The sequence below is a fragment of the Anomalospiza imberbis genome, chromosome 17, assembly GCF_031753505.1.
Source record: "Anomalospiza imberbis isolate Cuckoo-Finch-1a 21T00152 chromosome 17, ASM3175350v1, whole genome shotgun sequence".
NCBI lineage: Eukaryota > Metazoa > Chordata > Aves > Passeriformes > Viduidae > Anomalospiza > Anomalospiza imberbis.
In genome coordinates this window covers 2,318,623-2,344,924 of record NC_089697.1, presented here as the reverse complement: position 1 = coordinate 2,344,924, position 26,302 = coordinate 2,318,623, and the positions used below count along the sequence as shown (strand labels likewise).

At 49.4% G+C, this 26,302-nt stretch overlaps 1 protein-coding gene across 6 annotated transcripts in view; it reads left to right on the top strand.

Moving 5' to 3' along the window:
* The first annotated feature begins 541 nt into the window (after window positions 1-541).
* CBFA2T2 (CBFA2/RUNX1 partner transcriptional co-repressor 2) overlaps window positions 542-26,302 on the top strand; it is a 58,277-nt gene continuing 32,516 nt past the window's right edge. For 4 of the 6 annotated variants that reach the window (XM_068207458.1, XM_068207456.1, XM_068207457.1 and 1 more), the window contains exon 1: window positions 542-670. In XM_068207458.1, coding sequence (XP_068063559.1) covers window positions 643-670 — 28 coding nt within the window. In that variant the 5' untranslated portion in view covers window positions 542-642. Of the gene's footprint in view, window positions 671-12,428; window positions 12,498-21,744; window positions 22,174-26,302 lie in introns of those variants that run through there. The other 2 variants (XM_068207460.1, XM_068207459.1) reach the window with 2 other exon arrangements.

The following is a 26,302-nucleotide window of genomic DNA, read 5'->3' as shown; positions in this document are numbered from 1 at the left end:
AGCGTACAGGTATTGTAGCACCTTTGGGGATGTGTATACAGGAATTTTAACATCTTTTGGGGGTGTACAGGTATTGTAGCACCTTTGGAGACGTGTATACAGGAATTTTAACATCTTTTGGGGGTGCACAAGAATTTTACCATCTCTTGGGGGCATACAGGTATCGTAGCACCTTTGGGGATGCGTGTGCAGGAATTTTAACATCTTTGGGGTTGTGTACAGGTATTGTAGCACCTTTGGGGATGCGTGTGCAGGAATTTTAACACCTTTGGGGTTGTGTACAGGTATTGTAGCACCTTTGGGGATGCGTGTGCAGGAATTTTAACATCTTTTGGAGGTGTACAGGTATTGTAGCACCTTTGGGGATGTGTATACAGGAATTTTAACACCTTTGGGGTTGTGTACAGGTATTGTCACACCTTGAGGGGAGCCGGAGGCCTCCGGGGAGGTGGGGCACGCGGCCCGCGGGGCCTGTGAAGGTTACAGCGAGCGAGCCGGCCGTACCTCAGCCCGAACCCGCAGAGCGCCCTGCCCTCCCCGCGGCCCTGCCCGGCTCCGGGGCGGGCCGGGGGAAGCCGCGCCCCGCTCTCGTCACGGCGGGGGCCGGGCCGGGCCGGGCAGGAGGCGCCGAGGACCCGGGCCATGGTGGGGATCCCGGGGAGCTGCCAGTGTAAGAGCCGGGCTCGGGGCGCGGGCGGGAGGCAGCGCCGGGCCGGGCCGGGCCGGGCCGGGCCGGGCCGGGCCGGGGGAGCGGGGCTGAGCCCCGGGCGGGCCGCGGGAGGGGACCGCGCTTTGTGTCGCAGTCTGTAATTCCGCCTCTGATTAACGCGTGCTGCTCAGCCTGCGGGTTCCTTGCCCCGAAGCGCGGGCCTGGGGACCCTCAGCCGCAAGCCCGGCCCGGCAGTGCCCGGGTTTGTGCGGGATTTCCAGGCTGGAGGGGTTTCGGAACGAGGGCTGCTGGCGCCGGCAGTGCCCGACCTCGGTGCTGCAGCCCAGGCGGGCTTGCACCCTCCTGGCGCTTCCCACATTGCCAGCCCAGCGGCCGAACGCGTCCGTGAAGTGTCTGGGACACTTTATGGAAGTACCCGCAGGGAAATACCCACGGCAGAGCTGGGCACGAGTGTTTCCCCCGCTGCAAACTGCGGGCACACGGCGAGCTGGCACCTGTGTGTGCGAGTCCTGTGCACAGAAATCCTGCTCGGAGCAGCACCTCGCCTCCGTGGAGCTGGGGACGTGGGTATCTTCAGCTCCACGTGCCTTCATTTCCCCAGAATCCTGGGTTTGTTGCCAGAAGTGTTGTGCCCTCTGAAAGCCTTGGGGCTGGCAGGAGAGCACGTGGTGCCTCTCGCCGTATTTCAGCCTCCTGAGCCGTGCTGTGGCCTGGGCTGGTTTGTCCAGGATTGCGGATGGAAATGGGGCCATCCCGGGATGAGGAGGGAGTGAGGAGCCGGGATGTCTGTGTGTAGCAATGTCCATTACACATGGGCTAGGTCACGGCCTCAGGGTGACTCTGTGGGTAAGTCATTGCTCAGGCAAGGGACAAGAGCAGTTAAAAGCACATCCCCAAAGCTCAGGAAATTCAGCAATTTTAAAATGAAGTGTGATTGCTCATAGAGAAGCAGTGTAAAGATAGATGCTGATGCTAATGTGGAAACCACTCTGAAAGCTGCATTCCCGATATGGAGGAGAAATTACCCGGTGACAGAAGTTGGTTTTATACTTTATGGTGCTGCTTAGGGCAGAATGTGTGGTGATGTTGGGGTGAGGCTGTTACCCCTTAAGGCAGCTGGAAATATGTGAGCCTGTCAAGGCGTGTGGACTTTAGCCAGCCAGCATCCCAGGTGCCTGGAGAGCACCGTGGTGGCAAAGCTGTGTCCATGTCCATGTGGCTTTGGAGAGCCTGGACACCTGGCTCCTGACCTGCATTTTGTCAGCCCTGCAGAAAAGGCCCCACAGAAGGAGCTTGGGTGAGATCGTGTGCTTTAACCCTGCTGCCCGAAGTCTGTGCCAAGTCTCCTTTCCCCAGGCTCCCTTTGAAGTCACATTGGAGAAACAGGCACTGCTGGGGGTGATTCATCTCTCCAGTCTTGGACACCTCTCTCTGAATGAGACAAATTCCTCACTGGAGGTGCCTGGGCTTTTTCATTCACTGCAAGGGGAGTCCAGGAGAGCTGGCTTAGGCTTTGGCAGTGAGGAGCTGGATGAAACAAATCCCACCCAGTGTGTCTGCTCGTGGTGCAGCTCAGTGGTGTGTGCAGAGACCGGTCAGATTCCCTGCTTCCCTCAGACTGAGCACAGGGAGGAGAGTCAGACCTTTGAAATCCTGCTAAAAATATTTGAAGCTAAGGGAGACAGGGATCTTGTGCCTCCATCATAGCTTCAGGGTGGGTACGTGAAGCCAGCTCCTCTCAGCTGTGACGCTTTCTGCAACATGGGACAAGTTGTTTGAATATTTTGTTGGATTGTGGCAGGAACATGTGGATGTGTATGTGGCTGTTGAGTTTTGCAATATTAAACCATGTCTGAAATTAGGAAGACATTCCTTCCTGTGAAGGTGGGCAGGCCCTGGCACAGGGTGCCCAGAGCAGCTGTGGCTGCGCCTGGATCCCTGGAAGCGTCCAAGGCCAGGCTGGACAGGGCTTGGAGCAGCCTGGGATAGTAGAAGGTGTCCCTGCCATGGCAGGGGGTGGAACAAGGTGGTCTTTCAGGTTCCTCACAGCCCAAACCATTGTTATTCTGTGATTAGGGCTTTTCATCTGCATCCTGCTGGCAGAACTGAGCAAGCAATCACTGACCCTATGGCAGCAGGGACAGCAAGGCCATAGCCCCTGGCAGGACAGGGTGAGGGCACCTGGAATGCTTGGAGTGACTCAGTGGGAGATAAAGTGTAGGGTTTTTTTATTCAGTTTAATGTGTCTGTGGCCCAGCATCCTTTGGGGAATGCTAAGGATAAGCCTGGTGAGCTGTGCAGCTTCTTTATAAAGATAAGCACATAGATGTCTTTGTAGATAGATCAGATAAGGATGCCCTGTTAGTGCCAGCTATTGAACAGTGTGAACACTTGCATGAGACATCACTCGGTTCTTGGGCCCGGTGTCAGCCCAAGAACACTGTTGGGGTTTATCAAAAAAGTGAATAATCAGACTCATAATGTTTATAAATCGAATTATCTGCATAGCCCAATGATTTCTGATTTTTACAGATCCTGGCAATGTCAGGAGGTTGCTTGATTTCTTTGGGTGTGTATTACAGGGAAGTGGATCAGTGCTCAGTGTGAAGCAAACAATGGAGAAGGAAAGAAGAAATGTGGGACTGCTTTGAAACTTCGGGATGTTCCATGTTCATTTAAGGCACATACTGGCTCTCATGAATATGCTCTTCTTATGTGGATATTTCCAATGGCCAGAAATTGAAATGGATCATTCAGGGACTTAGTCTTGATGTTCATATGCTGTAAAATGAAAGGCTTTAGGTGTTCCTCTTCCTTTGTGCCAGTATTCAGGACAGTGAAATAAATTGACATTTTAAAGCAGTCAGAGAAAAGAAAGAGTTTTTTGATTTGCTGGTGCTCTGAGGGTTGAAAAGAGTTTGTACTTGGGAGAGAGCTTATGGAGTTGACTCTGTTGGAAGCAGGACTGGAGTGGAATAGGCAGAGTGCTTTCCATCATCCTGAGCTGCCAAGGAGTCACAGGCACCTCGAGAGGCTGCCATGAGCCACTGGAGAGGGGGGAAACTGCTCAGGTTTCCTTCTTGCTGGCAAGAATCAGAGGTGAACTCTTCCCCTTCCGAAGAAGGAGGTGGCTGTAAGACTCAGAAAGGTGAGAAGTGAATCCACCTCTCCCTCTCTGATGTAAAAAGTCTCAGGGGAAGGGTTTCCACGCAAACTGGTGATTTACCTGGAACTCTTGCAGAAAACCACCTTCCTGAGAGCGTTTGTCCAGCCAGTGTCTGGGGCTTAAAACTTCTCCTGTGTCCCTGTCACCTTCCCATCTCTCTGTGCCACATCCTGAGTGTGTGCACACCGTTGTTTGATTCAGCTACAGACATATCCTGGTCATAATTTTGGCTGTATTTGTGCACTCTGGGTTAATCAACCCTGACCTTGGAAGTCAATTAAAATGTCCTTTACTCCCTTTCATGAGAGAGCAGTACTAACTTCTACAGGTAACAACTTTTCTGGCACTCGGACTTTGAGGTCAAATTCTGCACAAGTTTTCTTCAATGACGTGCTTTGCACACTTGGGATGGTTCAAAGGATCAGACTGTTCAGGCAGGGATTTTCTCCAGTGTAGATTTATGTTGGTATTTAAGGTAGTCATTGCTAATAGCCCTCAGCCTTGGGTTGCAAGGGTGTTTTCACAAGATATGTGGCATGCTCTTGGCTTGGCTTTGGGGCCATAGCTGACACTTCAAAGCTTGCTAAAAAATATTTGAAAAATATTACAGAATTCTCTCATCACAGGTACGGTTTTGAATGGAAAATGCAGGATTAGCCTTGTTTTGCCTGTGGATCTAAAGTAATCAAATTCTTAGTGAATGCTTCCAGACTTATTGCTGTAAGATTGGACTTGACAGACACACCAGTTTGTTTGCATCAATACCAGTTTCTCCCTGCTTATCTGTACTTTTTAATCCTCATGATCCTCCTGGGAGTTGGCTTTCACTTCCTAGCAGTGCACCTGGTTGCTGCAGCAGGAAGTTTCTCCAAATCTGTCACCTGACACGCTCCCACCTGGCCTTTGTGTGTGTTTGAGCCCGCCTTTTCTGCCAGGAGGCAACAGGAGGAGGAGGAGAAGAGGGATAAAGCCCTAAAGGAGGTAAAGTAAGGAGGTTGTATGTGTTTGGGGTGCGTGGGAGTGGGCTGGGGAGGGGTGGTTGGGTCGAGCAGTTGCTGACACTGGTGGAACTGTGCTGGTGGCACACAACAGGCTGGCAGCACTGAAGAGCCAGTCCAGGGACCCTTCCTGACCCCCACCTGGTCAGCAAAGACTCTTCCGCCGCCATAACAGGAGTGGTGAGCACACAAATGGGCCTGACAGCTCATTACATCCCCACTATCTTTTGTTTGTTGGCAAAAAACAAATATTTGCTTTGTACTTTAAAGCTGTGCATCCTGCCTGTGGAGCCTCTCCGGATCTGGCTGCAGGTGTTGGATCAAACAGAGGTGGAACAGTGGCTGTAGTGTGGGCTACAGCTGTAGGGTCACACATGGTCCTGGGCAGGCAGAACTCCTGGTTGTCTGCTTGGAGCACAGGCAGCTTCCTTTCTTAGGTGGGTATTGTGGGCTGCAGTATTTTTTGGCTGTATTCCCAAGAGCGAGCACTTCCCTGCGTCTTGGCTAAGCAGAAACTTAATTTAACACTTTTTCAAAGTATGGGGACAGCTCAGCCTGCGGCATTTCCAGGTGCAGATGAGATTAATTTGCTTATCTTAGTTGAGGGCAGGTAGTTGTGCAGGGGAGGTACCAGAGTCAGGATGTTAAAACACAAAGAAGTCAAATGTTCCTCTGTTCCTCCCCCGTTGTGCGAGCTCGTTTGCATTAAAACACGTCTGGCAGATCTGCTGCAGGAGCCTTCCCTCCATCTCCTCCTCCTCCTTCATGACTAGCTTTGTTGGGGGCCAAGAAGCCACCGATGAATTGTGACTGGAAAGCGCTGAACTTTGAGGGGAGATGAAAAAAACCTCTCAAAACATTTGCAGCCCTGGCAGCGGGTCCACGGGTCGCTGATGGGGTTTATCTTCTGACATCATGAGGATCTCTGACATTTCTAGCTTAGAAACAATAACTCGCCTTATCCGTCGTCATGTTTTTCTAATTAAAGACAAAGCTTGGTAAATATTTTTTAAATGATTGAATTTCCCAAGTATGGAAAACACATGTCGGGAGCCAGGCTGGCTGCGTCCGATGCGCCTTTTCTCACCGCGTCCCTCGTAGCACGCAAGTGCAAATACAGATTTAGAGCTATGGGTGACAGGTTTATCTGGGATGATTGGCAAGGATTTATAAACCAGGAGGGGATTTACTTTGCTCTCCCTCCCTCCTCTTCCCCCTTCTTCCCCCGCCTCCCCGACCCCCGTCTCAGAAATAGGAAATTGGGATCACATTAAACCCTAATTGGTTTGGCTCCAGTGCTAGTTCGGTGGCTGCCAAATAGTTAATTTATTGCGTGAGAGTTTGGCCATGTGTTGAGAGGCAAATTTGCTTGAAGCAAGGCATCTCTGTAAACTATGCATCCATTCCTGTGCCAGGTCCTGTTTACAGCGTCTCCAGAGTGGGGTGCAGGGGTTGCTTTCCGTGCCCATCCCGGCAGGACAGCGCAGGGGGACCTCGCCTCCCTCGCTCCCCTGCCAAAACGCTTTCAGGAATTGTTGCCTAAAAGAGCTTAAAGTGGTTTTAGCTGGACTTGGCGCTCGACGTTTGGAAACTGCCAGCTAGATAAGACGTGGGAGGCTCTCAGGAGAATAAATGCATCTGTTTGGGAGATAGCAGCAGGCCTGGGCTGTCACCGCGGAGCGGGGCCAGGTGGGGAGTCCCCGGGGGTGGCAAGATGGCTTTTCCTGCATTGTGTCAGCAGGGGCATGTGGGAAGCTGGCATATCTGGCTGCCCCACCGAAGTCTTCCTTGTTCCTGCCCTTCTCCGTGGTGGCTGTCGGACATCCCGGATTTGTTGTCGCTTGCTCACAGACCCATGGCATCTAGCAGTGTTTGGCTCCTGTGAAGTTTTCTGGAAGATGGGCTCCAGCAGAAGAGTTAGCAGAGGTTTGCAGGACAAGCAGCCCTTGCTGAGGCCATCCCTGCCTTCCCCAGAGTTATTTGGATTTGAGAGGATACTGCAGCCAGAGTTAAAGACTCACTGCTAGCACGTCTCCAGTGTGGAGTATGATTTGAAAGAGGCTGTGTAAGGAATAAATCCATGGCTGTGGCATTTTATTTCGTTCCTCGCTGAGTTAAATAACAAACTTTGTGTAAGTGAGCTGCCTCCAGCTCTGAGGCAACAGAATTATCACCGCCGTGCTCAGCGGAGCCCTTTCTGTGTCAGCTGCTATTTCCATTGTGAACTTGATACCTGAAGGCTCAATATTGTGACCCTTTAATTTTCAGCTGCTGAAACGTCCCCTGCGAGCTGGCTAAAGGGGAAGAGCTCAGAGGGAAACTTGCAATGGTTATGCAGTAGGAGCAATGTGTTTCTTTGGGTATTTCTTAAGTGCTCAGTGTTTAGGAGAAATTGATAGGTAGTAGCAAAACACATTTAGCAATACTTTTCCTTCTGTAGCTCTCGCTTCCTGGGATGTAATAATATCCATTAAGTTCTATTTATGATCAAAGGCCCAGTATAGTAATAGTTTTATTTGGATAATTATGGCTGTTCTACCAATAATGAAAATACTGCACACTTCCAAATACTGCAGTGTTTAGAGGGGTGCAGGGTTGGCACAGCCAAACGTTTGCAAGTTTTGCTGAGGAGTCTGAGATACCAGTTCAAAAAAACTTGGAGCAAGCTGAGTCCTTGTAGGAAGGCATGTCCTGCCCACAGGTGCCACATTGGGTCACGCTGCCCTGGGTTTTCCAGCCTTCCATGGAGGTGCAGCAGGGTTAGGCAGACCAGAGGGGGTCAAATTTGGCAGGTTTCAGAAGCAAATGTGGTGGTTTGTTTTGGAGAGAACCTTTTCATCCCGAGGTCTGAAGGCAGGTTCAACATTCAGCTGGGAGCAGCCACTCCCCACTTGTGCATCTCCTGCCTCGTTTGAAATGCAGCCACTTCTGGGATGAGCTGCTGTAATTACTTTAAAGCACATCATACTTCCACCACTTTTGGCAGGAAGGAAGGAGGAATACTGTACTCCATCGCCAGACAAAATAGAAATCAACAATTGGGATTTTTCTCAAAGAGCAGATCTATCTTCTCTGCCATTAAATCCAAGTTGGATGGGAGCCTTGTACCCATTTTGCTTTCCCGGTGCGAGTGTGTCGTTCTGCAGCTCACAGCCCGCGTTCATGGGAAGATTTAAAGCAGCAAATTCTAGCCAGGAATTCTTTCTAGCACTTTGCTTTCCTTCTGCTGTTTGCCTCCCTCTTCACACTACAGATGCTGATGGATCACCTTCCGTGGTGAGTAACGGGACACGCTGTACTTTGCGTGGTGCTGGGAAACCGTGTTGTCCTCAGGAATGTTCTTGCAGAGAGGCACTGCCACTCCTGAAGCAGCACGGGTCAGGAGCTGTGTCACGCAGGCAGTGCCTTGTTCTTGTGGCTGCCATGTCAGCCACTGCAGATCAGCTCACACTGGAACTGGGGATGGGTCACCTGCATCCATTGACTGGTGGGTGTTTATTCACCCCTCTGCTGCAGAGCACCTGACTTCAGATGACTGCCCTTGGCCCACCTGAGTTTCCACATTCCAGAATACGCTGCTGGTGTCCTTTTATTCCCCCAGGGGATGAGTTTTTTCTATGAGAGCTTGGTTTTCCCTCTTTATCTAGGCATGCTGAGCACCTAGAAGTTAATTTGATGGAATCTTCTGAGGGAGATTCTTGGTTTTGCACTGCAGTACTCCAGAAACATTCCCAGGTGCTTGTCTGACTGTTTTCTTCTTGAATATATTTGTCTTGTTGAAGAACCTTTTTTTTTTTCTCCTGTATGGTATTGATTTTAGCACGAGGGAGAATAAAACCTCTTTGTGCATGTGAAAAGGTAAATAACTATCAGAGCACACAAACTGTTGAGCAGGTGATTTTTAGATATTTCTTGATTTGTCCTCTACCAGTTTTATTTAAGTTTTCAGTCACTGCAGTTACTGTGTTCATCAGGTTTTATTTCCCATTTAATAATTACAGCAGTTTCCCTTGAGCCCTGTACCTCTAATTAAGAAAGTTTGAGATAAAACCAGTGGAATTAAATTTGTTATGTTTTTATGGTAAAATGTGCTCAGAAAAAAACCACTTGTAGGCTCAGTCACTGCTCCTGAACATTGTTTACCACATCTTGATCCTCCATCAGTGCTGAGGACTATCCTGGTGGTATAAGGACAGTAGAGCACCAAAGACCAGGATCTGATCCATGCAGGAATTTTTGCCTTCACAGGTACCAAACAAGATAGTTTGGTTGGCACAGAATCTCCCCTTTTCCTTTGTGCATGTGTAAGGATTGCCTCAGTTTCCACTGGCACTGCATTTTTACAGTCCTGCTGCTGCTCTTGCTGGTCTGAGGTGGCCCAGGAAGCTCTGCAGAACCTGGCAGCACCACTCTGAGCTGGTCCAGCTTCAGGTGGGCTCTGGGCAGGTGTGACCCTGTCCCCATCCGGGCTCTGAGAGCCTCTTTTGGTGAAGGGCAAGCCAGTGGACAGCTCTTCCTGAGTACATGCAGCACACCAGGAATTGAGATCTGTCCAAAAGGCCCTGCTGCTCCAAGCAGCAGCTCCGTGAATGGAGATGCACCTCTTCACACCTGTTTTATAACACAGGAGCAAAATATTCAGGGCAGCTAAATAGTTTATGGCCCAACAAACAAATTCTGGCAGTGGGAGCATGAGTTTCCATCTCATTAAATTGTTGGCAAAGCCCTGGTAATTCAAGTCACTGATACAGCACAGGAATTATCCCTCAACACGACTGGTCATGTCAGGTCAGAGCATCACTGCTTTTTCTCAGCAATTGTGTGTTTGTACTTGAGGGGAAAAGAAAGTGTTGAAATGTCAATTCATTGGGTTCTTCTCTGGAGCTGGAGCAAGGTCTTGTGAGGTCAGAAAAAAGTGTCTGTGGATTTCTACACCTAAGTTGTAATGAGGAATTGTTCTCAATTTTTTGTTTTTATACAAAACCTGACACACATTCCCAGTTTGGCAGAGGCTCTGAAGTTTACCTTGGAGCTCAGCAGCTGCGCTGCAGCCCAAGACACAGTTCCTGCCATCTCCCAGCTCTTTGTTGGGCTGTAGGAAATTACTGGACCTTTGGAGCCCCTGACTTGGGGCAGGTCAGCTGTGTCATGGCCATTCCCATTTGGGGAAGTGTGCTGTGAGCTGGAGAAAAGAAGTGGGAGATGCCAGTGTCCTCTGGCTCCTGTGGCAGGCAGAGGATGATGTGTTTTGTTGATGGAGTGGCACACGTGTCCAGAGGCATGGGAAATTTGCCTCCAGCACTGTTACAGATTTTATGGTGTCTTGCAAGCAAGAGGGAGCAGTTTGCTCTCCCTGCCACGTGTTACCTTCCACAGCTTTGAGACAGCCACATGCAAAATTCATTTTAGAGGTCGGTCATCCAGTCCCAGAGACTAAGGAATGTTGTAGTAGGGCTTTTATAAGGTTTTTATGCTTTATCAAAGGTCCTATAGTTTTGTCATTAAAGCAGGATTATCCTGCTGGGATTAGCTGTTCTGCATGAGTGAGGAAGACAGGCACTCTGCATTTTCGTAGTAGGATGCACTGGGAAACAGGAGAGCTGGGGGACCCAGGAGACACAGGGATGCAGGTGTTTGGAAACGGGGCCCGAGGGGGGCTTTTACAAATGTCGGCTTGATTTGACTTGACTCCTGAACACGTGGGAGAATGGCAGCAGGCTGCACCTCCAGCACTCCTTAGCATCCAAATATCCCAGTCCTGAGACTCGTCCTGGCATTTAACAGCCTCCTCAGTGAGAACCTCAGGGAGTGAATTTGCAGCTTTTCCATATGCTGAAACAAACAGGCAGGAAAACCTTTTAATTTGCACAAGGATCTTCTATAGTCAGTACAAGTTGACCCTGCAGGCTTTCTGGAACTGATTCATGTCAGTTTGGCCTTGCAAGATTTAATTTAACCCTTAAATTATCTCCCTTTCCCCCAACATTTTATTACATAGACTCCCAGAATGGTTGGGTTGGAAGGGACCTTAAAGACTATCCTATTCCAAATCCCTGCTGTGGGCAGGGACACCCTCCCCTATCCCAGGTTGCTGAGAGCCCATTCCAAACTGGCCTTGAGCATTTCTCATGGATTTTTTTCCTGTGTGACTACAATACTGAATTCAGCTCAAGTCACCTGAAAATTACTGCTAAGTAACAAACATCTTCTTTTGCTGGTTCTTTGGTGACCATAAATATCTGGATCTTGTTGGGAACTGGGTTTGGGGTTTATTTTAATGCACTGTCTGCCTCTCCAGTTTATAGTCTAATAGTTCTATACCCTTGTGTTCTTAATATAAATATTATTAATATTTGTGTTCTTAATAGAAATATTATTAATATTGCCATCACTGACCAAGAGCTTGGAGGAAAATGGTGCAAAGAAATGCTGAAGCAGCACTGCTAACCAGGTAGTTGTATGACACTGCTGCTTACTTGTAAGGAGTCTTCAACAAGAATGAACTGTTGGACTAAAAGCCTGCTCAGACTGCAGTATTGACTTGAAGAGAGGTATTAACTTGAAAGGACTGCTGTAAAAATCCCTTAAAAAACAGTCCTGGTACTTCTCATGCTCTGCTCATCATGACATTCCCTAGAGGATAAGTATTTGTCAAATGTTATTCTAGAGAAGTGAATTTCCAAATATTCACCAGGTCAGACAGCAGCAGTGAACAGGACAAGGGTCTTCCTTCCTGTGTCCCAAGAGAGCCTCCTGCCAGCCTGGAGCCCATCAGGGACCTGGACACATGTGCAGCTCCTGGCTGGTTCTGTTGGTGCAGCCCAAAGCTGGTGTGTGAGAAATGCAGCTGTTGTAGAGGTACAATCACTGGAGCATCCAGTGGTGGCCTACTCTGAGTAGGACCTGTGCTGGATTTAGCACTCCTTTCCACATCTTTGGGAGGTTTTTGGTGGCTGGTCAGTGCAAGGCTGCCCAGCTGAGCTTTTCAGGTTCCCTGGGCTCAAAGGGAGCAGATTATTAACCACAAACACAGCATTACAACCCTGATACGGCCTTAAATAGGGCAGGAGCTGCTGAAACTCTGATCTCCCCCTGCAAGCAGGGCAGGGCTGTGGCTCACCAGGTGTTTGCCTTCAGCTGCAGCTGCTCCATCTGCAGAACCAGGTGGAGATGTTTGGGGCGTAGGGAAAACACAGCTGGGAGAAGTTAAGAGCAGCCCTGGGAGGTGCTGGCTCACCTGGGCAGAGCACACCCCAGAGCAGGCTCGAGGCAATAAACTCAGCTTCACCTCGGCCACAGCCCTGGGTAGCATTAGTGAAATGAAGAGGAAATAAATGTGTTTGAGCTGCTTTAGTTTTGTTGGGGTTTTTCCCTCAGTAGTGACAGCCAAATCACATTAGATCTTTCCAGAATACTGCCGTTTAACTGCCTCTGCCATCAACTCCAGCCCCACTTTAGAGGAGCTTTGCTGATGAATCTTTATTTTTTATCTCCTGCTCCAGGTTTTTATTGTTGTTTTTTAAGTAAAGATGTCTCTTTTTTAGTCTTCTCCCTGAGTTGTTTGGTTTGGGTTTTTTTAAAAATCTGACTCGTGGTGTAGAAAATGAAGATTTTGATGACTTTTGAAATTTCAAATTTAGTAAACTTGAGGTTTGGATTGAAGGTAATTTTTTTCTTGCTTTTTCCTCTCTGTGCATGGAAATTAACTTCACCATACAGATGTTTAGGTTCTTCTGGCTCTTGAAGTTGTCTGAACAAGTATGTCCAGTGTGTGGGGTAGAAGACACCTGCCTGCTGTGATGGGATGCTTTCAGCAAATGTTCTTTTCAGCCTGTTGCAAAATCTTCCCTTTGAGCTTCCATCCTCCTGCACAGGGATGCTGACACCTGGAAGTGAAATGCTTGGATCCAGGGCAGGCAGCTCCTCAGCAATGGTTTCCTGATAAGGACTTAGGGTGGAAAAATAAGTTTTGGGACCTTTGCGTGACATTCTCTTCTCCATCTCTCTGATTCTGCTGGGAATTTTCTTCTTACTGCTGCTGGTTGGTGTGGAAAGAGCACTCAAGGGAATGAGCACAGCTCTGGGTGAGGGGGGTCACCCTACATCCATGCTGGAGACACCTGTGGATGCAAGGGTTGGGGACAGCTGTGGTGGTGTTGGAAGGACCTGATGCCTGCATCAGTTCTGACTTTCCTCTTCAGCTCAGTTGTTTCAAGCTGCTGCACGTTAAATCCTGGAAGGTGGTAAGGCTGGGTGGGCTGAGTGCTTTGTCAGCTTGGTTTTCTCCAGCCCTTTCTCTAGGGAGAAGCTAAGTGTGCCTTTTTGAAATTTGGTTTTCTGTACCTGTTGTGTGTTGTTGAATGAGTTTGTGTCAGAGAGATCTTGTGAGTGGATCATCCCTCTGTTGGAAAATGTCCATCTGTCGAGACAGAAACTTTCCTTGGGAGCAGTGTGTTCTCTCTCAGGAGATCAGATACCACCCTGAGCACTCCATATCTGTCTTTACTAAACTTTACAGCCTGACCTAAATAAATATTTACTGATTTGGGTCTTTGGCATCCTGGTAGAGCTCTGGCTGCTTGACCTTTGGCTGTCCTCATGTCCTCTTGATTTGTGTAATTTTGGAACAAAGAGTGGTTTTTTTTTTTTTTTGGTTTGGTTTCAGTTTTGGTTTTTGGTGAGTTTTGTTTGTTTGTTTGTTTTAATAACCATATGAAAGGGGAAGATTTTAAATCCAGGTTTCACAAGATAGGGCTGTTCAGGCCCAGGGCTCCAATTTGTGAAGGCAATAAACAGTGTCCTCAGCTGCATCTGGGGTTGAGCTTGGGGATGGATGGATCCTGGCAGGTCCTGGTGCATCCAGCAGCACCACCAGACACACTGTGGTCCCATTAATGCCTTTACTGGGAGAGGAGGGCCCACCCCAGTGTGACCAGCTGAGCTTGGCTGTGACTCTTGGAGGAACAGTGTAATGGGAATGACAGAAGAGTTGGGCCAGAAGAGAAAAATTCATGTTAGCCTGAATATAGCTTTTCATCCTCTTAAAATTCTTCTGCTTCTTTGAAGTGTGAATCCCAGATGCTACAAAAGTATTTTTCCAGACACGGCTGTGCTGTCTTGCTGTGCATTTTCCACCAAATTGCTGAATTACTGTTCTCCTTCTGGTCTTCAATTTTTTTTTTTCCTAGCTTTATCTATTTGTCTGTATGTTTTACATGGCCAAAACTCATTCCTGTCTCCCATACCCATCTGAGCACTCCCCCACGAGGCAGCATTCCCACCGGGCTGTGGTGAAGGACAGGAATGCTGGCTTTTTTTCCAGGAAACTTGTAAACACGAACTTCCTGTTGACACGAGCTGTAAATCTGCAAATAGGCTCTGCTTCCGGCAGGAGGGGAAAGTAATAAAATTTCAGGTCCTTGTTCACTGTGCCTGGTCCTCCTTGAGCTGCATCCAAACACTCCAGAGGCAGTGGAAGCACAGAGAACCTGCTGATTGCTCTGTACCTCTGGAAATGAGTCTTTCCTTTGATTTTTTTTTTTTTCTCCTTCAGGCACCCAAACAGATGCAATGCTAATAGAAGCCAGTTGGAGAATGTCAAAACCCTGATGACTCCAAAATGATGCTTCATTTGCTTGTTTTCCCATTTTCCTTTCTCACTGCTTCTCCCACCACTGAGCTGATCTTCAGTTTTGGAGAGTTAACTCTGTCTTACGTCCACACCAGGCGTTTTGGGGTAATGAGCTGGCCAAAGTCTGACGGTATTGGCAGAGCACACCAATAAGTTCCCCATGGCACACATTTTTGGGAGGCTGATGCATGCTTTAATTCTGGGAGGGTAACAGGGTCAGGTAGCAGACACCTGGGCAGGTGGCTGAGCTTGCTCAGCGCATTCCAGTGGTTGGGAGGACAGTGATGATTTTCAGGATCAGCTGCTGGGGAAGGGATGGAGGCACATGAGGAGCCTGGAGATGGTGGAAGCAGAGACTGGCGAAGGGAAGCAAAAATACAGCAAAAAAAAAAAAAAGCAGATGAAACAAAGAGATTAAAAGCATGGTAGTGGAAACAAAAAAGACACAAAAAGGAAGAAGTGGGTACAGGACACGGCAACAAAGCAGCAACGGGCAGGATAAAAGGAGAGCCTGGATGGAGGCTGGACTCCCTTAATCAGCATGCCATTAATGACCCCCTGTCCTGCGGCAGCACGGCCCTGTCCCCTGTGCCCTGTCCCCTGTGCCCTGTCCCCTGTGCCCTGTCCCCTGTGCCCTGTCCCCTGTGCCCTGCCTTGATGGAGCCTGGATGGAGGCTGGACTCCCTTAATCAGCATGCCATTAATGACCCCCTGTGCCCTGTCCCCTGTGCCCTGCCTTGGCTCCGTGCCCTGCCAGCGCTCCGGGCGGGATGGGAGGCACATGGCAGCGGTGAAAGGGGAGCCTCTGCCGTCCCTGAGCCTGGGTGGGCGTGCTGGGCTTTCGTAAACTAATAGCTCCCAGCAGTGCTCCTAAATCAGACTTTGTGGAGCCGGGAGCGCAGCGCTGGAATGCCGGGCCAGGCGCAAAGGGCTGCGCTGGGCTCTTTCTTCTTTTCTCTCTCCCCAAAGCCAGCGTTTGCCAGGTCTAAAGGGTCAGCGGGGAGCAGGAGAAGGGAGCTGCCGAAGAAAAATGGGTAGAAAGGAAAGGGAGGAAAAACTAGCAAAAAGCCAGGTTTGAAATGTGGTTTTTGTGATTGGTTGGAAGGAAAGGAACCCTGCTCACTGCTAAACCTGCAAAGCCAACAAACTGGGATGCTGCCGGGGAGCCTTGCTTAAAATCCACAGCTGGTGGTTTTGCTGGGTGTCACAAACAAAACAACTTGGGATTTTTTTTTTTTTAAGTGAGACTGGAAGTTGGATTTTTTTAATCAATGTTACCAGGTTAGTGACACCTAATTAATGAGAACAGAACCCTGCTTGGGTGGCTGTGTGGTGGGGAGGTACCACTTTCTGCTCTGAAGTGCTGGGAAAGGAGCAGAGCCCCAGCAGCCCTCACAGATGTGCAGTCCCAGGGCCTGGAGCAGAGGGAAGCTCAGGGTGAAGTTGGGAAAAAAAAAAAAAAAAAAGAGCCCAAGATAAAGAAGGAAAAGCTCTTTCTGTTAAAAGAACCCGAGATAAAGAAGGAAAAGCCATTCTCAGGGGAAGAGCCAGAGCTTGTGGCACGGAAGGCACCAGGGGAGGGAGGTGCTGGAAGCAAACTGGGATGTAGTGAGCCTGCTGTAGGGAAGGGGCTTAGGATACATCACTGGTGTTTTTGTACTCACAGTGGCCCCTGGGATGAGGCAAAAAACCCAAATTCTGCTGCTTCGTTAGGCTTTAACCTGTGCTTTCTTAATTGTAAATGGTCTTCCACATGTGGTGGTGAGGAGCACTGAGGGCCTGGAGTAGGATGCCTGATCCAGGACTCAGCTCTCAAAGCCACCACCTCACCTGAAAAAGGGAGGATTTTGGCTTCCAAAGCCTGTCTGCACCATAAACAGGTGCTAAAGACGATGGTCTTGCAAAGAGTGGGGCAAAACTGTCAGATGTAGACAGGAAATGGGGTTTTCTAAAGTAGTGGAGAAGTGGCTGAGAGCTGCAGCAGAGCTCCATCCACACAGCTTCCAGTGCCAGGAATGCTCCTGGTCCGGGTGTTGGACAACTAAAGTTGAGAATCACTGAAATGACAATTGGAGGGGAGTGGATATATGTATTTGAACAAATCTCTGTAATCAAATGGCACTGCTATTGATCTGCAAAATACTGTCAAGCTGCAGGGCTGTTGGACTAGAATTAATCCTCTGCAGGCTGGATTTTACTCTCTCTCCAAATAGGATTACTCATTTTTTCCATATTTCTGTGTTTGGTTTAAATACCCGTGACAGCTACAGAAGCTTGGATTTCTAATCAGAGCAAGGGTGTTAGATTTAGGAATTGTTTTGATGTTTTGGAGGGGATATTTTTGCACAGGACATCAGTTCCTGCATGTTTTTATCTTTACATATGTGGCCACAAGAATAAAGCATCATGTGCTTAGGTGATGTGTGTCCCCTCCCTTAATGGGTAGCCAGGAGTAGTTTCAATAACTTCCTCAGGTTGAGTTTAATTCCTTGTTGCATCTTTGCTCCCCCTAATTGTTTTGGGAATTTTTTTTGGTGATGTCTGATTGTGGATGTTCTGGGTGTAAAATTCTTCCAGCTCAGTTAAGGCCAACTTTTAATGTGGTTTTGCCCCTCTCTGGGGAGGATTAAAATGGCACAAAAGCCAAACACTGCTCATGTTCACTCCTGAAGGAGGCAATGTGATTGGATTTGGGTTTTGTTGAGGGCTGGAGCTCTTCTGCTATGGGGAGAGTCTGGGGATGTCCAGCCTGGAGAAAAGAAAGTTCCGGGGAGACCTTAGGGCCCTTTCCAGTGCCTAACAGGGCTCCAAGAGAGCTGGAAAGGGACTTTGGACAAGGGTCTGGAAGTGGTAACAGGGTGTGCCTTGGCAGGGTTAGACAGGGTATTAGGACGGAATTGTTCCCTGTGAGGGTGCTGAGGCCCTGGCACAGGGTGCCCAGAGCAGCTGTGGCTGCCCCTGGATCCCTGGCAGTGCCCAAGGCCAGGCTGGAAAGGGCTCGGAGCAGCCTGGGACAGTGGAAGGTGTCCCTGGCAGGGAGTGGGAGGAGATGAGCTTTAAGATCCCTTCCAACCCAAACCTTTCTCCACAATTCTGTGACAAATTAAGCTTGTTAACATAATCTGCCATGTGCTAATTCAAATAATGGATATATTAAAAAGAGGATGTTTGTTAAATGTGATAAATTTGCCAGGAATGGAGAGGTCTAATCTCTGTTTTGGGGATTGAGCTTGAACTCAAGTCACTGAGTGTCCCTTGCAACCCCACCAGCATTGCTTCAAAGGGAGCAGTCTCTTCTTGGCTCCACTGTCTTGTAAGGCATAAAGAAGGCAATAAAATGTTTGACTTTCCTGCCAGACCTGAGCCTGGAGGAGGAGGAGGATCCCAATTGGTTTCCATCAGATTCCAGTTAGCATGAATTTACGGTTTCTACTTAGCCTGATAAATGGCTTTGGCTGCCTTAGTGCATTTGGATTTATTTTTCTGTGCAATGGAAAGTGGTCAGCTTAAAAAGGCAAAGGCTTTCCAGGGTTGCCTTGAATTCAAGTGAAGCTTCTTTCTGAGGTAAGAACAGAGCAGGCAAAAAATAAATCCAAGGCACATAGTGAAGTATCTGTGGAATAAGCAGAGAAATCAGAAGCAGTTCGGGTCTCTTGTGCTCACTGTGGCAATGGGCTGTGATAGGCATAAAAATTCCACTGCAAACTGGAAAAATTCTTCAGATTTCCTTGCTTTCCTCAGAAACCACACTGAGCAGCAGGTATCAATAGCTCCCAGTGTTCAAACTTCGCTTGCATCGTTCTTTCCATGGAACATTCCCAGGAGAAGAAAGCAGAAGCAGATTAGCATGGTGAGCCGGGGAGAGCAGTACTCCCCATGCTGCCTGCACTTCTGCTTCCTTCTGCTGTGCTGGTGATGTCTGGGCTGCAAAATCTGATTTCGTGCATATTTAGGAGCAGACAAGCCTCTTGGGAACAGTGAGAGGGGTCAGTAGATGACATGTGGATGGACTCCTCATGCCAGGTTGGATGGGGGTTGGAGCAACTTGGAGCCCTGGCACAGGTGCCCAGAGAGGCTGTGGCTGCCCCTGGATCTCTGGAAGTGTCCAAGGCCAGGCTGGATGGGGCTTGGAGCACCCTGGGACAGTGGAAGGTGTCCCTGCCCGTGGCAGAGGGTGGGATGGGATGAGCTGCAAAGTCCCTTCCAGCCCAAACCACTGTGGGATTTTGTGATTCTATACTGCCTCTGCCAGTGGTGAGCTTAGGGATAGGTCATGGTTTGGGTGAGCTGAGGCACATGGATCATATGGAAGACACAATCCATGAGCCTTTCAAAGAAGGTTAGGCAATGGCTTCCACTCGGGGCACCCTGGTGTCCATAGTTTTTATACCTGGAGAACCCAAAAGCACACATTTCTCTTTCTTACTCTAATGGTGAGCCATGATGTCTGGCTTATTCTTGCTTCCCTAGCAAGAAGTGGGGATGTCTTCCCTGAGGATGGTGGTGTTTTAGACACTGGGCTGTGGACACAGTGACAAAGAGTTGTGTGCCTTTACATGAAGGTTTATAAAGTCGTTGTAACTATACTTAAAATACTTGCAGTGACCTTAGTTCTTGACATTTCAAAGTGCTTTAGGTTGTAAAAACATTAAAGAGATTTATTTGGCCATGGTTGACAGTAGTTAGAATCCAGTTGTCACAGTTGTGGATAGCTTTTGTTTGTATGCAATGTTTCAAGCTATTCAGGTCCTTAAACTGAAATATGGTTAAGAAAGCAGGCAAGGGAACACCTTGTGCTAGTTACCTATTTCACATAAAGCCCCTTTATCCCAGCCCTGGGATGTCCCCCGTGCCTTCTGAGGGTACTTCTTTTATGGCTTTGACACAAAGACCTGACAGATGCCAGGTGACATCTCTTGAGCGTCTGCTGTTCATCACAGAGCATCCCCCCCGCTGTCACACCCAGACCAAAGTCAGCTTTTGAGTTCCCTGCCCAGTTCAGACTGGTCTGGGGGTGGTGGGAGAGGGCAGCACAGGGAGCAGCGGTGTCTGATGCTGGATTCTTAATGCTGGGAGCACAGGGCTGCATCCATCTGCCTGGTGCCATCTCCACTGGGGACAGAGCTGCAACATGAGCTTGCTTGTTAGAAGACGTCAGAGACTCCACATGAGAGCCACCGCTGTCGCCACGACGCGGCCGGGGACGGCTCCTGTTGGGGACCTCACAGCCTGAGGTGCCAGGGAGCCAACCATGAGATGCAAGTCCATAGGAAAATAACTTTATTAGTTCTGCTCTTGGTGGAGCTGCTTGGGTTGTGCCTCCCTTCATTGTCTGTGTAATTTAGAGATGGTTTTTCCATCTCAGCTTATGAAATATTGAGAGCTTCGCTGTTTTGCGCAACCTCCATCAGAAGTGTCAGAAGCCCCAGTGAGCTGAACTTTCTGAACCTAAATGTTTTATTGATGTGCCTTGCCAGCAGCCCCTCCAGTGGGGACTGGGGTGCTGGGAGGCACTGTTGGATCTGCCTGTTCCCAACCTGTTTTGCTGCCTGAGCATCATCTCTTGGGATGCTCCAGGTGTTTGTGTGCTGATACTTGAATGTGATTCACTTCTTTTTTCTTAACTGAAGCATGTGGAATTGCTGCTCTTGGGTGAGGTTTGGAGGAGGGAGAGCTGCTGTAAGCCTGTGTCCCCTCTGCCTGCAGCCAGGCTGTTTTTCTCAGAGTAATGTGTTTGCCCAGCTGGGGAAGCAGCAGCTTCATGTGCTCCTACAACAACCCAAAAATCTGCCCAAATGGCCCCCCCATAATCATGCAGCATCCTGCCTATACTGGGAGGCCCGTCCTCTGCAGGAGGAGATCGTGGCCCCTGTGTTCATGGACTCATGCCGTGCCTGCTTGCAGAATGCTTTTTAATGCTTCCTTTAAAGCAGCTTTCTCCCTTTACAGCCTTTTCCCCCTCCCAAAGGGAAGCAGAGGTGCCTTAAACTAATTAGGAGTAAGCAGCAGAGAAGCCAGGGTGAAGGGTTAGGTGAGATGCCAGGGGGCAGTACCTCCAGAAGGTTTATGGACATAGTAGTTAGCAGTAGCCTGCCAGAGCACTGGGAATTTCATAAAAAGGAGCATTTTGCTGCCTGTGAACAAGTAACTATCCTGTCATGCCTGCACCAACTGTGGAGAATTTGGCATGTATGATTTTTGGACTTGTGAAAAAGCAGCATCCCCCAGCTTGAGCAGTGTCAGGCTCTTAGTTTGCTGGCTGGGGAAGCGTTGAGGTCCCTGGTTCTCAAAAAAAGTAGCTGGAGAGAGAGGTGTTGTTGACTGCAGAGATTTGGAAAGGATCAAGACGTGAACCTGTTAAGCTGTAAGGACTGGAGCAGCGGATCCCTTCTGAGATCATAAAATGTGCCTGTGCATGGTCTGCAGGCAAAATGCAAACACTGCTTCTCCTCCTGGGGCGGTTTGGGAGGAGCTGGCAGTGGGAGGTGTGGAGCAGGATGGTTTGGGCAGTCTGGAGGGGTGATGGCCGCTGCTCGGGGCAGTCCCCCGGCAGGCAGGGACGTGGCCAGGAATGCTGTTGTGTAAATCCGTGTTTGCCCAGCGCCCGGCTGGCGGTGAATGGTGCCGGGCTGATGGGATTAGTCAGGGGCCTCCAGTTAATATCTGTTGTTCACGCCGCACCTCGGGGAGCAGCCTGTCAGGATTACCAGGAGGTTTGGAGGTGGCACAGCAGCCACGTCCGTGCATTAATGGCAGGAGGGAAATGCCCAAATGTGGTCCTGCCCAGTGGGTTCCTGCTCCGGGCCTCCCTCACTGCTCTGAGATCTCTGGTGGAGTTTACTCCGGGCATAAAACATTCCGGATTTACATTTTCCTTTAACACTTCCTCTTCGAGCCGGGTAGTATGTTACACATTTAATTGCTCTTCCTTTGAATTTTCCAGTCCGCGTTTGGTACCCTTGCAACATCAGTATCTTGTTATCTTGTTGTTGCTTCTAATTGCTAACACATGCCAGTTTTCCAGCGCCGCAAACTCTGGCACTGGGCTTGCGGGCGGTGGGGGGGGTGGAGTTTGCAGCGAAGATTTACGTGCATGGGGAAACCTTCGGAAAATTAATCCGCCGGTTTACCCGACAGCTCATCCCGGTTTCCAAAGCCAGGGCTGAGACAGCGGCTGCTGTGCCCCCGGTGCCGCACAAGGCTGCTTTGGGGAGGGGGGCGGCGGAGCTGCTTCTGCTCCTGCCGCTGCCTCGCTGTTCCTGCCGGCCATAAACAAATTGGGTGTATTTAACAAGTTAATGTCAGGCGGGCGGCGAGGCGCTGGTAGGTGTGTGCCTGGTGACATCAGCTGGCGAGCAGCCTGGCAGCAGCGCGGCGCAGGCAGGGAGCAGGCAGGGAGCCGAGGGTGTGTGCCTCTAAGCTGGGTATTCTGGCAAGGTGGAGAGCTGGTCTGTTTGGCAGGACCTTCCCATCTGGGATCCATCTGTGTTTCCCTGGAATCGGACAGGCGGCTCCAGGCAGTGAGAAATCGCAGATGTGCGGGACCTGACACATGTCCAGCTAATGAAAGGAGAAGGCAGGCTGGGCTCCGGCTGCGCTCGAAGATCACGGGCGGAGGAGGAGGAGGAGGAAGAGCGCTTTTCTTTCTGTTTGAAAGAAACGAGGTGTATTGCACAGCAGCTGGATCCTTGCAACCTCGCTGGCTAGGGTAAGCAAGGAACGGGATTATTTTGGAGCAGCGCTCGGCGTACCCGGGGCGGCGGGGGATGCTCGGGGGGATGCTCAGCCCTGCAAGGTTTGGGGAGAGCCTCCAGCTGGGGAGCAGGTACGGGGAGCGGCTGGGAGCGGCGGCCGCAGCGCTTTGCCAGCCCTGCCTCGGTCCTCTGCAGTGCTGGTGAAAACTTCAATAACCCAGCCGGCTGCATGCGAGGATTCTGCAGCTGAAAAAACACTAAACTCTCTCTGAGGAGAGCTGCGGTACAGCTCGTTCTGGGTTGCTATGGAATGGTTATTTTTTTTTTCTTCCCCCCCACCCCCCCTCCATGAGCAGAGGGCTGGGATTTGGCGTTTTCTGGGGAAATGGCAATGCAGGAAGGGTTTTGTGTGTTTTAGCAGAACGTGGTTTTCTGCTGTGCCTAGGTTTACTCTGGTTTCTGCATGCCGGTATTGAAGCTGGGGTTGGGGGGGGGTGTAAACTGCAGAGGTGGATTTCTTCCATTGGCTCCCAAATTTCCTTAATTTCCCCCGTGTTTTCAGGGCTTCTCTGCATTGTGTCAGAGGCTGCTCCCTTTTTGTCTTTGCACTCCTTGAGCAGCAACTGATGCTCCCAGCATCTAAATCTCCCAGATCAATCTTGTGATACCAGAACACACCTCCCCTATATATTTTCACTGTCAGGCTGTAGACAGGCTGTATTTTCTCTTTTTCTATTGTAATCCCCGTATCTTGTATATTTAGTTTAAACCTGTCCTTTTGCTCCCTCCCTGTCTTTTGGGAAGGTTCAGCAGTTGAAATTACTCCTCTGACCCTCTGGTGTAGCTTGTTGTAGAGATCCCTCTGTTGCATGTTTAAGCTGCTCCCCCAAATATTACCAGCTTTTTCTGCCCCCTACACCACTCAGCTCCTGTGCAATGATACTCAGTCCATTTTATGTGCTGGAGAAATCCTGCCCAGCTACAGGAGATGGACCAAAATCAGCACTCAAAGTTTGGGGAGCTGAAATGTGGCTGAGTATCGCCTGCTGTCAGGCTGGAAAAAGAGAAAGGAGTATTTGCTGGGTTGCCTGGTGCAGGATGATTCCCTTTGGTGTTGCTTTGTCCGGGTTAGCTTTAAACATGCCAAATGACAGGGTTTCCTGAGGGAGAGCCTGGCTGGGCTCCCTGGCAGCATGCTTGGGCTGCAGCTCTGTGCTCGGCCAGTTTGGCCACTCCATGGGCCACCTTAGGATTTTCCTTCTTTTGCAGCATGTAAGCATTTGGGTAGAGGCTTTTAGAAATACTATATATTATAAGTCTGCTTCTAGATACACATCAAACACACCTCCTGTGTGCTCCTGGAGAGGAGGCAGGAGGAGTGTGTGCACTTCCATGTTTCAAAGTGCACCAGCACAAAGGAGTTTGAAACCCCAAAAATGTCCAGCAAAGCCATACAGAGTGTGATGATATCTAGGAGTAAAGAGCCGTGCTCCTCTGCTGCAGCTCTCCTGGAGACTTCCCGAGTTTGTGAAGGCAGTGCAGGGTATTGGAGCAGCTGCTCCTGCGGTCTCCTTGCGGGTCGAGCCCTGATTAAGCAAACGGAAGTTCTGCCGGCATCAGGGCAGCACGATTTGGCCATTAAACAGCTAATTTGCTAGAGTCTTGCTCAAGCCCTGCAGGAAACTTTATTTTTATTCCTCAGGCTTCTTTATTTTTAAAAAGGATTTCTTGTGCCTGATGAGCTGAGTGCTTAGACGAGAGAGGTGGTTGTATTCTGGGGAAGAGGGTGGCTTGAAACTCCGTCACCAGACCTAATAATGTTATAGAAATGGTGCAGGACATCCAAGTGAAGACACTTTTTTCCCCCTGCTATTTTCTGCTGGATGACATGATTTTCACTATTAATATGGAAAAGATGTTTAGTCTGATTTTTGGAACTACCTAGGCTTCACCTAAATGACTGTGCCCTTCACAGCCAGGTAGCCCAGCACATCGAGCAGTTAGAGAAACACACAAAGCAAAACTCAGAGACTCCAGTGTGGGAAACAAGGAAAAAGGAGTAAAGCAAAGACAGTTTGAGCAAATACTGCCAACAGGAAAGTGCAGTTAAGCCAAGAGAAGGATTTTGAAGGGTTTGAGGAAGGAGCAGAATTGCTAAAGGCAAGGAGAATAAATCGTTAATCTGAGAACTCTATTACACAGGGAATGCCCCGAGGAAAAGAGCAGAAACTCCATTTAATAGTGAAAATGCCAAGCCATGCTCTGCTCTGCCCAGGGACTGGAGCCACAGCCCCTGCTTACTTCCAGGATGCTGCTATTTTTGCAACTTGCATCTGCTGGTGTTGCAGAGGCTTGTTTAAACCTGCCAAAGCAAAGGGAGCTTTGCTCACGTGAACCCTGGGTCAGGCTGTTGGGTTTGGGTTTTTCTCTGGTTTATTCTTCTGAGTCTTACAGGACCAGGGTCCCCAAGAGAGTGGGATTTCACTTAATGCTGCCTCCCCTGTCGCATTGAGTGTGAGTCCCAAATGATCTTACTGCTGCTTCACAGAGCTTTGTATTGCTTAGTCCACGGTGGAGTTTGGCTTGTAGAGGTTATCACTGGTTTGACAGGTTTGTGTGGTTTGACTGCAGGAGCTGAGTTTTCAAGTCAATCAGCCCTCCAGTCCCCAAATTAACCCATAAATGCAGTAACCAGCAGCAGCATTTAGCAGGAGGCAGCGCTCTCCCACGGTTATGGGATGGGATGGGGGAGCCAGGTGGCCTCTTGTTTTCTCCAGATCTGTTTTTTTAAGGTTTGGACAAAAAAACAAGATTTGTTTGACGTGTGTGTGTGATGTTTGTAGTATAGCTGGAGAGCTGAACGCAGTCATTTGAGGACTTGGGCACATGCAGCAGATCTAAGTCAATGCTGGCTAGTTTTTAAATCTGAGCAGGAGATGGTCATAATCTGTTGCCTGTTGGGTTTTTTTCCATTAGAAGAGCTGGCTTATCCATACTTGTTCTGGGCTGGATTGTAAGCTTGCCTTTATCTAGTGACTATTTCCATATCTGATTGCTTGTTAGGAGCTAGGTATGAAATGTGTTTCGACAGACACTCCAGAGCAGTCCCTGGGGGCAGCGTCACTGCAGGTCTCTGGGAGTCTGTTCAACTTTTATTTTCATGAGGGAGACTGCCTTAATTCATGCAGCGTTCAGGGAACGGCTGGAAAAACCTTTGTTTAGAGCGGGAGCAGCAGCCAGGAAGAAATGGTGAGCGGTGATCCCACAGTTAAAGCGCAGCACGGAGAGGCTTGGGTTCAGTTCCTGGGTCTGCAAGCAATTTTCTGAGGCAGGACCTTGACCTTAGCACGGCTTTGTGTGTCAGCAGCTTATGTCCGACAGGACAATAGCAATTTCAGAGGTTTCAAAGCATTTTAAAGTGTAACTATCATGCCTTTTATTGGGCTGGGCAGTGGCATTTTTATAAGCTAAGCTTAAGGTTTTAGAATAACGCGTACTGAATTTCCTCGGCGCGCTGCCGGCCGCGGGATTCCCATCTCTGGTGGCTGCAGCACGACTTGGGGTATTGAAGGAGGACGGTCACAGGTGGCCAGAAGAACCATTTAGGAGAACCAACACTTGCAGATCTTCAAAGCCAAGAGTCAGTTTTCCTTCCTCGCCTCGTCTGTGGCAGCGGGATGCCGCAACCTGCCGGCGGGATGCCGTGTCACCATCCCTTTCACCAAAAAAAAAAAAAAAAAAAAAAAAACCTCGAAAGCCCCAAAAGTGTCGCTAGCCGTGGCGGAGGGGAGGATGAGGAGGGCTGCGGCTCGGACCTGTTGCAGGGGGGAGCGGGCATTGTGCGAGCAGATGTGGCGGGCGCTGCCGCTCCGTGCGCTGCCCGCAGCGCCAGGTGCAGCCATTGTTCCGCTGCTCCCCATTCAGCCGCGCTCGCTGCCGCTCCGCGCCCGCGCCCGCATTGTTCCTCCAGGAAATTAGCATTAAAAACCCATCCCAAACCCCCACGTCCCTCAACTGCAGGTGACTGTTATTGGCCCCAGCTGCCACCCTTGTGCTTGATTACTTCCATATGGGGCTGTGGCAAGATGTAGGATCCACTTATTGATTTTTTTTTTTAATATTTTTTCCCGTTTTTTTTTATTC